A 10,599-nucleotide genomic window follows, 5' to 3' on the forward strand; every position below is an offset into this window, starting at 1 on the left:
TTTTTTTTTTTTAAAGATTTTATTTATTTATTTGAGAGAGAGAGAATGAGAGACAGAGAGCATGAGAGGGAGGAGGGTCAGAGGGAGAAGCAGACTCCCTGCCAAACAGGGAGCCCGATGCGGGACTCGATCCCGGGACTCCAGGATCATGACCTGAGCCGAAGGCAGTCGCTTAACCAACTGAGCCACCCAGGCGCCCTCAGATGTGTTTCAAATGATAGAATACAGTGAGGTTCTGTGTAACTTACCCAACTTTCTCTGATGGTAATCTCTCCTATAACTAATACGACAGCAAAACCAGGAACTGACATTGGTACAATCTAAACCTTACCAGTTTTCACATATATGTGTATATACTCGCATGTGTGGATTATTGTTGTAACCTCCACCTCCAACAAGGTGCAGATCTATTTTATCATCACAATATTTTTATCCCTTTTAAATATATATAGATATCCTGGAGATGGCAAATAGTGTGAATTTAGGAAAATGGCGCGCTAGGGTATTCATCCGAAAAGAGCTGGTGTCCAGTTGAGGTTGTCATTCTTACTTGCTGATGTGAATCTCAGATTAATATTTCATTTTTTTCTAATGCTAAAGAATTCCTGACAGAAGGTGGAGGATCTTTGATTCGTTTACATAGCATCACTAGACAAGCTGGTACATGGACATGTGCTGGGCCAACTCCTGGGCCTCGCCTCTCTTTTGAGGCGGGGGGGCATCACTACCAGACTGATGGTTGCCCAGCTCTTTCCCCCCAAACCCAGATCCTCTGCCATGTTTAACTGTACCAAATGTATTGAATACTGTCTCACCCATGCTTTTCATTTGATCTTCTTTGAAATGAATATTCGTGTCTTCTTCCCTTGCTCTCCACACAGGAGGAGAAGAGACGGAGAGTTACATCCAGAGAACAGTAAGAATAATTAATACATCTTTTCTGTATAATGTGCAGTCTTCATTACTGAAACAACTTTTCTGAAGAGTTTTAAGGAGCTTTATTGTGAGTTGTCATGGCGACCATAGATAGCCTAAGAATGCTGAATTTGGGGTCAGATTATTAACCTTCAATTCATGTAGAATTCTCATTGCAAAGAAAGAATTGAGGGCAGAACCAGATTTAAAGGTCCTATTAAATATTAAAGTAGTATGTGCCCTTTGAGGTTCTGAGATAAAGATTGCTTTCTTGGGTAGGAAGAGAAGGACCGTATGAAAACTGCTTGCAGGGGAGGAGTTTGGGAGAGTCACCCTTGGGGTGTGTGCTACTTTGCTTGACAGAGTTGCTAGACCGCTCCCTGCAGAAGAACCGGAAAGAGTAAGACCTGGAACACACATGGAAGAAGAGGAAGAAAGAGATGAAAAAGTAAAGCCTGGTCATATCCAAGTTTGTCGATTGTACTTTTTAATCTTTGAGTCCCCATTTGGTTTTAGGAAGGGGGTCACGGGGAGTGGGGAGCCTGTAGGAACAGAATGACTTTCTCTAATCAAAATGACCTTGACTTTAGCCAAAATGCTTTTCAAACTCCCTTTTTCTGTGGTTCTCTACCTGGAAGAGGGGTTATGTGGCTGTGGTGATGAGCACACCAGTGTTAGGCTTGGCGGTCAGCTGGACCTTGTGCTAGTTCATCAGTTGCAGAACTTTGGTCCATGCCCTTGCCCATCTGCCTCCCTTGCTCGTCAAGTCTTTGTGGAAATCTAATTTTCAAACACGTGTGGTGCTAAAATCCTATAGCAGCATCCAGATATAAGGTTGTGTGTGCGTTCACACACGTGTGTGTTTCTGTGTGTGTGTGTGTGTTTCCTTAAGATTTTAGAGAGATGAGTTGGGAGAAGGGCAGAGGGAGAGGGAGAGAGAGCATCTCTCAGGCAGGTTCCGTGCTGAGCATGGAGCCTGATGTGGGGCTTGAACTCAGGACCCTGAAATCATGACCTGAACCAAAACTGAGTTGGACATTCAACTGACTGAGTCACCTGAGCCCCTCTTCAAGTTGTATTCTTTTTTTATTTATTTGAGAGAATGTGCGAGAGAGCAGAAGCAGGAGGAGTGGCAGAAGGAGAGGGAGAAGCAGGCTCCCCTCTGAGCTGAGCAGGGAGTCTGACGTGGGGCTTGATCCCAGGACCCGAGCCGAAGGCAGACACCTAAACTACTGAGCTACCAGGCACCCCTAAGTTGTATTCTTAACTGAGGTCAGCCCAGATTCCCCCCAGGTCTTCCCCAGACCTCCAGTTTCTTTGTAAAATCAGAGTTTAAGGTTCTGTGAAACCGAGATGTGCCACCTGAACCCCCTTGGGGTGGGGAGAGGAGAGGGAATGGGGGTTTGATACCAGAAGCCTTACCATTAGACAGTACTCCCTGTATGACAGACTGCTAACACTGAGCGGTCACAGGTGATGGAGCAATATCAGATCCTGTTCTGTGTCCTGTTAAGGCATCGATTAGAAGTTTCTTACAAACTTGGAGGGTTACTGCTGTTATTGGGAACCTCTTAAAGGATGGGCGTGTGTTATCGCTCTAGTGGGGGAGCAGCTACGATGTATGATAATTCTTGAGCCATTTGGTCCTTAAAGCTAGCCTTTAATTGATCACCTTGCCTACCCTGATACTAGTTAAAATTAGACAGCAGTTAGTTAGCACACTCCAACTCATTTGAGCGCAGGCAGTTCTAGGGGGCTTGCTTGACCACCCTCCAAAGGAGCTTTGGGCGGGACTGAAATGCCTTGTCTGTGGTCAGACTCCCAGTATCTCTTCTTTTTTTAAAGATTTTATTTATTTGACAGAGAGCACAAGCAGAGGGAGAGAGAGGGAGAAGCAGGTTCCCTGCTGAGCAAGGAGCCTGATGTGGGACTTGATTCCAGGACCCTGGGATCATGACCCGGGCCGAAGGCAGCCGCTTAACCGACTGAGCCACCCAGGCATTCCTCCCAGTATCTCTTCTTGTAGAGAATGGTCTGTGATGTGTTTCTTCTCCACATTATCAACTCCTGTGGTCTCTTCACAAAATGTGGGGTTTGAGGCTGGATACAACTCGATGTTTTCCAGAGAGATGTGTTTAGCTCTTTAAGCTCAGGTTCCAAACGGTGTGCTGTCAGTGTTTGAGCTAGAGCACTTGTTCAGAGTGGGCCATCCTGCTTCCTGCCATTATTATAGGTCCCTGGTTTTGATAGCCAGTTGTCTGTGAGGTTGTCCACACTTCCTAATGACGGGTGATAGAAGGGTTTGGGGGTAAAACACTTGGATTATAGAACTCTTAGATCCTGCGACTCCTGCCTGCTTACCCCACCAGAAATAAACTTGCTGTCTTGAAGATTGTCTTTACTCCCACCAGCTAGCTATAGGATCAGTTTAGGTTTTATTTCCACAGAACACTTACAAAAAGATCAGGGAGGGACGTCTGGGTGGCTCAGTCAGTTAAGCATCCGACTCTTGGATTGAGCTCAGGTCATGATCTCCGGGTTCTGGGATCGAGCCCCCGTGTCGGGCTCTGCACTCAGCACGGAGTCTGCTGGAGATTATCTCCCTTTCCCTCCGCTTCTCCCCTGCTTGCTTGTATGTGCGCGCGCTCTCTCTCTCGCTCGCTCTCTCAAATAAAATCTTAAAAAAAAAAAAAAATAATCAGGTCTAAGTGAAGGAAAATCAACTAGTTTTTTTTCTCTCCCCTCCTCCCCCAGGAAGAAAAGAGGCTCAGAAGTCAAACCAAAGAACCGTAAGTATAGTTAACATGCCTTTGTACTTTCTACTGTGAACTTAATTGCCAAAATAAGTGCTCTGGTAGAGAGCTGAGTGGACAGGGCATTAGGTGTGTAAGTTATACATGTGTGGGGATGGTTCTGCTTGTGGAAGGTCAGACCACCACAGTGAAAGCAGGGCTCAGTTGACCTCAGCTGATCTTGACCCCAGGCTCTTCCTCTGTGGTGGTCATACAGCAAGCGGTTTGTCAAGTGGTGGTAAAGGGCATTGAAGGAGCGGCACTGTTCCTCACCCACAGCTGTGAAGACACTGTGTAACAGACTGTCGCTAAAGCCCAGTGGCTTAAGAGATAGCATTTATTTAGCTTACGAGTCTACATCTTGATGACTGTCAGCTGATCTTGGCCAGGTTTGGTGGGGATGACGGGGAGGATCTGCCTCTTCTTCATGATGTGGCCAGCCTGGGTGTGCTTTTGTGGTGGTGGCCGAGTGTGAGGGCAGAGGTGAAAAGCACTTCAAGCCTCTGTTGACCTCCACCTGGCTGAAGTGAATGTTGAGACTGGGCCTTTGTCTCGGGCTGGGCAGAACATCCAAATGGAGTGGCAGGGCCCTGTGGCCAAGATACTATGTGGAGAGTGGCTTTCCATGGTTGCTGGGGCAGATTGCACATCAGACCAGCTCTTGTGAACCTCTATGGGGTGACCTCAGGGCCACTTCCACTGCAGGCATGTTCCCATCAGGTTGCAGGAAATCAGTGGAGTCCTAGTGTGTGTGTGGCGGGCGGGAGGGGGGGGGTTGTTTGTTTTTATTTTAAGCTACTGGTGTATGTCAGCAGCATCTATATGAAACATTGATGGCATTTCTAAAGATCCTAAGTTCTGAAGTAATAAGTGCCTTCAGGGTTTCCTGCAGGGAAGACATGCCCTTCAGCTGGGAAAGGCAGTCCACGCTCTAAGTCCTGGGAGGAGACTGTAGTCCTCAGTGGGGCTGCTTGCCATGGCGTCAGGCTCTCTGAGCTGATCGGGGTGTATGTGTTTTGTTTTGTGTGACAGAACACCTAAACTGAAGTCTAAGGAGGAGCCAGACAGAGAAGGAAGAACTGGAATGCAGGCTGAAATGGATGAAGAAGAGGAGAAGGTAAAGACTGAATCTTGGTTTCTAAAATGTCACTTTGCTTCTGTTCCCATGTGGTTGAGACACATGGCATGTGGCAGGGCTCTGGGTTCAAATCCCGCCCTACCTCCCCTCAGGCAACTCTGGGAAAGTTACCTAATCCCCCTCGTGGGGGTTGGTGATTATCGCTGCATGTCAGTGAACGTTAGTTGTTTATCCATCACAGTGGATAGGGCCTGTGTGTGCCTTGACGAAGGTATGCGTAAGAAGCCTCCATGAGAAGGCTTGATCTGTGTCCCCTAAGACACATCAGCCATACCTGTGCTGTTTAACTGGCTTCCTGAGTTGAGTCTAGGTCTCTCCATCCTGCCAGCCTGTTGAGTAGTTGCAACACAGACCCCCATTTCAGCTAAGTGAAATGTCATAAACTCCAAAGCATTATACATGCAGCAGGGCTGGGCCTTCATAAAAATACAGGATGGCAAGGTCATCTGCAGGGCGGTCCTACTACCTGAGCTCCAGGGGGGGGGTATTCACGCCGTGGGGGCTGCTCTTCAGGCAGTGTGGTTCCTTCTAAGAGAAGCTGAACTGGGATAATCCCGGGATTGTCTCTGTGGGTTTTTTTTGTCTGTTGAGATCTAGACAGTGGAGACCGAGGTCACAGACTTGCTGGGTCATGAACTTCCTTACTTCCGGCCTGGTTGGCAATAGGCATCCATTCTCATTCTGTGGCATTTGACCCTTTTGGTGTCACCTCCAGCTCGCTCTGCCGTCTTCTTGTCTCTCACCTTTTCTGTCCAGATACTGGTTATCTTACTAAAGGGGCTTGCCCGGTATCCCTTTCCAGGCCCTCTAGAGAGACCTTAGTGATGGTGTCAGAGCACTCATCCCCTGCAGACAGAAACTGGCAGGAGCTTTTGCTTCACGGTAGAAAGGGATGGAGGGGTCCCACATTTGACCCTTTCTAATATTGTTAGCTTTTCTATTTTAATAAATCCACTAATAGACTTGTTACTCTATGAAAATGAGCTCAATAAATTTCAGAGGGGTTTTTTTTTTTTTGTATGTATGTAAGTTCAGAAGGTGCTAGATTGTGTATAACAAGGAGTTGGTGACTTTTGGGAATTCTTTTAATTGATTTTTCCCCCCCATATTGGATTGCCAAGTTTTGTCCTTGTTTTTTTTTCCTGCTGTCCTGATGCCTGTCTGTATGACCTCTTCACTTCTGACCAGATGAGAGCTGGAACTGCCGGCGTTCTGGCCAACAAAAGCTAAATGGCTGTAATATTCCCTTTTACGATGAGCTTTCCTGGGACTGGGTTGGCTAATGATGGCCCAAAGCTGGCCCTCTGCTCCTTTTTATAAAGTTCTGTTGGAACACAGCCGTGCCTTTTCACTTCTGTATTGTCTCTGGTTGCTTTTATGCTATAATGACGGGGTTGAGTAGTTGCAACACAGACCGTGGGGCTTACAAAATCTGAAAATGTTTGTTTTCTGAGTCTTGATAGAAACCATTTGCCAACTCCTGGTCAACTCTTGTTTGGAGGGGGTAGGGAATGGAGTTAAAAATTGGAAGTCTCATCACTAGTCTGTAGATCTGCGTGGACTTTTCCTGTTCTCCAGTTCCACAGCGCTTCGATCGTTAACTGATACTTTCAGTTTGGTCCTGCTCTTTTCTCAGAAACTAACTTTTCCCCTCTTTCTCTCTCCTCCCCTGCTTCACCCTCTTAGGATGAAAAGAGACCCAGAAGTCAACCCAAAGATCTGTAAGTGGTTGAAATGCTTGTGCCTTTGTGCTGTGCTTTGTGAAATTTTCATTATTGAAATTATTGTTCTAGAGATCTGTGATGATGTAGAGGTTTACAGGGAGCTGCTGATATTCTTGGAAGATTGGATCCTTTCGGGCAGGGTTGGATAAGAAATTAAACTGGGCCTCATCCTTACTCCTTACCCTCTGCCACTTGGGTAGCCGTCCCATCCCCTGCACAGTCTCATGTGTCTCTTAGCTTCCAGCATTTCTCATGTGGCCTGCATCGGAGGGGTCACAGGGGGCTTCTGGGGGCCTTCTCTTGGGGTTACAACTTATCAATGCTCCTTTTAGGGCCACCATCACAAGGGGCTTTCTTAATTGAATGGGAAGAAAGAATCTGTTGCCCAGATATTCTGAATATTTTGCTTTTCAATAGGGAGGCATTAATCTGTGGGGTTTTTTTGTTTTTGTTTTAAGATTTTATTAGAATGAGAGAGAGAGAGAGAGAGAGAGAGAGAGACAGAACACGAGTGGGGGGGGAGGGCAGAGGGAGAAGCAGGCTCCCCACTAAGCAAGGAGCCTGATGCAGGGCTTGATCCCAGGACCCTGGGATCTTGATCTGAGCTGAAGGCAGACGCTTAACTGACTAAGCCACCCAGGTTCCCCATATTTGTTATTTTCGATATGAGTTGGCAATATGGTTATTCTGAGCAAATATTTGGCATATATTTATTTACCTAATAGAGCTGCCAAACGGAGACCTGAAGAGAAAGAACCTGAAAGAGTAAAACCACAAGTTTCCGAGGAAAAAGATGAGGATGAAAAGGTAAGCTCTTATTTTTCAATCCTGCTGTATTTCCTACATCCCAAAGTGATTTTTTTTTTTTTTTTGAAGGTAACTTTTTATTATGGAAGCATTCACGCATACCCCAAAGTAGGCAGAATAAGGTAGCAACCCCTTGTGTTCTCATCCACCTGCAACAGCTCTCAGCTCATAGTCCAGTATTTCAGTCCATTCCTCCCCAATCTCCCAGCCTCCCTCGCCCCTGGATGATGCTGAACAAATCCCAGATGTATTACTGAAATATTTACAGAAGAACTACCTGTAAGAGGAAAGGACTGTTCTTAAATATCACCACAAGACCACCATTAACACAATGTCCAGGTCTAGTCTGTTCAAATTTCCCTGCCTATAAAAGACAGTGGAGACTGAATCAGGACTCAAACGAGGTCTGCACAGTGAATTTGGTTGGTATTTGTCCTGTCTCATCCAGAGCTGTGCCCCTTCCTCTTGTAGTTTATGGAGGGAACTGGCTTACCTGTACAGTTTCTGGGTTTTGGTTTTTTTGTTGTTCACACCCCTCTTTTGTTAAGCATCTCCCTCCAGCCCTGTCTCCTACAGACTGATGGTTAGGTCTGGGGGCTTACCCAGAAGCCGGTCCTCTGTTTCCAGTGGACTGCTGAGGTGTTGCCAGGTGCTTCCTGTTGCATCATACCAGAGGGCACGGTTGTCTATTTATGGTTTTAAGACTGATCACTGGGCCGAAGTGTGGTCGCCCGATCCATCCTTTATAAAGTCCCTCTCAGCTTTTCATTCGAGGTTTTTAGCAGTTATTGCTTAAGTCTGTATCACTGGGAGTTGCAAAATGGCGATAGTCCAGTTCTCTCATTCCTTCATTTACCCAAAATAATTCTAGAAAGAAGTTTCCCCTTTCTTTATGGTGGCCCAAACAGACTAATATAATACCATAGTCCGGGTGGTTTAAACAACAGATGTTTATTTTCATAGTTCTGGAGACTCAAAGTCCAAGATGAAAGTGCCAGCAGGGTTAGTTTCTGGTGAGGCCTTTCTTCCTGGCTTGCTGATGGCTGCCTTCTCACCATGTCCTCACAGGCTCTTCCCTGTGCGAGCGTGGAGGGAGAGTGTGCGCCTGGTGTCTCTTATAAGGACACGGTCCTATTGGATTAAGGCCCACCCTTATGACCACCCTTTTAACCTCAGTCACCTCCTTTAAAAGCCTCCTCTCCAAATACAGCCACATTCTGGGTTAGGGCTTCAGCTTGAAATTTGGGGAGACTTAAGTCATTTCATAGCACCCCTCATCAGTTGTTGACTTATGAGGTACTACTTGTACAAGAAAGCTAAGCATTTTAATTTTAATTTTTTTTTTGAAAAAGATTTTGAGAGAGCGAGCACAAGCTTGGGGGAGGGGCAGAGGGAAAGGGAGAAGCAGACTTCCTGCTGAGCAGGGAGCCTGCTTCTTCCTCCCTTGCTCCCCTTGCTTTTGCGTGCTCACTTGTACTCTCTGTCAAATCTTTAAAATAAAAAACAAAACAAAACGGTCTCTGTTAGGAGTCTGTTAAGGAAGGCTTTCATTATAGGAATTTTGAATATAAGACTTTATACACCGCAGATGGCTGGGGTCTCACTGGGTCCTTTGACTGCCTTCTTCCCTGCCTCTGACTAGGTTTTGTGATAACCATGTATATAAAATTCTGAAGCATTATTAAGATATAAAATACTTTTGTACTCTTCACTCCTCTTTCATTCTCTCTGTTTAGGAAGAGAAGAGACGCAAAACTACATCCAAAGAACCGTAAGAACTTATTTTTGTCTTGGTAAAAGCAGGTCACATTAAAATTCTTGTTCTAGAAAGAAAAAGAGGTTTTTAGTGAATTTAGAGCAGCCTTAGCTTAGCTTTGTATCTGATTGGGTCTGTGAGCTCAGGATCAAAACATTCCAATTCTGCGTGAGGCAGGTGCCCTCTGTGTGGTAAGGGTGGGGAGTGGACCCAGCCCCTTGCCCCTGAGGCAGCAGCTGATGCTCATCTGTGTTGGTGGATAAGGTGTAGCTTTGGTAGATTCTTACATGTTCTGATAGGATTAAAAAAACCAAACCGTCTTGTGCTTTATTCTCAGAACTGAGAAAAAAATGGCTCGAAACAAAACAGTAGTGGCCTCCAAGGTAAACCTATAGCTGGGGGTAAACCCAGTGGTACGGCACCGTGGGGTTGCCCAGAGCTGGCCCTCTGAGCGCTGCTTGTGTTCATGCCCCCAGACCAATCCTCTGAGGTGTGTGCAGTGTGGACAGTACCTGGATGATGCCGAACTAAAGTATGAACAGCATCCTCCTGACGCAGTAAGTTCTGCTCTGCTCCCAGCCTTCCAGTCCCTGTCTCTGCTGCTGCCTAATGGTCCGATGTCTCTCAGGTGGATGAGCCACAGTTGTTGACAAGTGAGAAACTCTCCATCTTCGATGCCAACGAGTCTGGCTTTGAGAGTTATGAGGCTCTTCCCCAACACAAATTGACCTGCTTCAGGTAATGGATATGCTTCTGCTCTTTTGTAATACAGCACTTCCCTGAAGATGCTGAAATTCTTAAGATCCTAGTGAAGTTGTTTGTTTTGTTTTCGTTTGTTTTTTCCCCTTCCCCCATCCTAGTGAAGTTCTTTAGCACCTACCTGTAACATTTCTTAAGTTGCTAACACTTCATGGATAAGAACCACAAAGGTAGTAGGAATAGTAGAATTTGCTGTGTAGTTTGTCAAAACTATATGTGTTTAATCTTCAGTCTATACATAGCCTGAAGCTCATTCAAATGAGGGCCAGCCATGTGCTAGGTACTGATCTAGGTGTTAGGGATGGAGCACAGCAGGTCCCTGCTTTCATGGAGGCAGAAACAGTTATGCCTGTCAGGTAGTAACAGCTACGACAGATGTGAAAAGCATGGTGAGCAGAGAGGGGGTGGGAGAAAGAATGTTTTTGGAATGGAGGGTATGTGACTTGAGCAGAGCCCTTAGTGACATAGAGAACAAGCTAAGGGGATAGCTAGGGAAAGACGTCCCCGCGCCCGCCCCCCCCCTCCACCAGGTGGAGGGAACAGCAGGTACAGAGACTCCGAGGTGGACTCCTGTTGGCTCTGGAAGACTCAGTGATGAGGCTGCTGTGGTTGGAGTTGAGGGAGCAGGGGGTCAGGGAGGGGGCTAGATCCTGCAGGGCTTTGCAGGCTGTGGCAATGACCCTGAGCTTTCTTTTTTTTTTTTTTTTT

General features: G+C 46.3%; 1 protein-coding gene across 2 annotated transcripts; it reads left to right on the forward strand.

Annotated features, from left to right (window-relative positions):
• Positions 1–526: 526 nt before the first annotated feature.
• LOC145719623 (DNA (cytosine-5)-methyltransferase 1-like) lies at positions 527–10,531 on the forward strand. Of its 2 annotated transcripts, none has more exons than XM_081811146.1 (10): positions 527–916; positions 1,279–1,384; positions 3,670–3,704; positions 4,740–4,824; positions 6,532–6,566; positions 7,295–7,376; positions 9,113–9,147; positions 9,470–9,515; positions 9,609–9,689; positions 9,761–10,531. In XM_081811146.1, the coding sequence occupies exons 2-10, from the start codon at positions 1,334–1,336 to the stop codon at positions 9,872–9,874; spliced, it is 564 nt and encodes a 187-aa protein (XP_081667272.1). In that variant the 5' UTR covers positions 527–916; positions 1,279–1,333; the 3' UTR covers positions 9,875–10,531. The 2 variants fall into 2 exon arrangements, with proteins under 2 accessions (XP_081667272.1, XP_081667273.1); XM_081811147.1 differs by having other exon boundaries at positions 555–916; positions 1,279–1,363; positions 9,761–10,519.
• Positions 10,532–10,599: the final 68 nt, after the last annotated feature.

The sequence above is a fragment of the Leptonychotes weddellii genome, unplaced genomic scaffold, assembly GCF_054177405.1.
Source record: "Leptonychotes weddellii isolate Sample4059 unplaced genomic scaffold, ASM5417740v2 HiC_scaffold_5893, whole genome shotgun sequence".
In the NCBI taxonomy this organism is placed as follows: Eukaryota; Metazoa; Chordata; class Mammalia; order Carnivora; family Phocidae; genus Leptonychotes; species Leptonychotes weddellii.

Coding starts and splice junctions, on each gene's coding strand:
- LOC145719623 (XM_081811146.1), top strand. CDS start 1,334: ATGGAAGAAGAGGAAGAAAGAGATGAAAAAGTAAAGCCTGGTCATATC. Junction 3,705..4,739: donor AGAAGTCAAACCAAAGAACC/GTAAGTATAGTT, acceptor TTTGTGTGACAG/AACACCTAAACTGAAGTCTA. Junction 9,516..9,608: donor AAACAGTAGTGGCCTCCAAG/GTAAACCTATAG, acceptor TCATGCCCCCAG/ACCAATCCTCTGAGGTGTGT.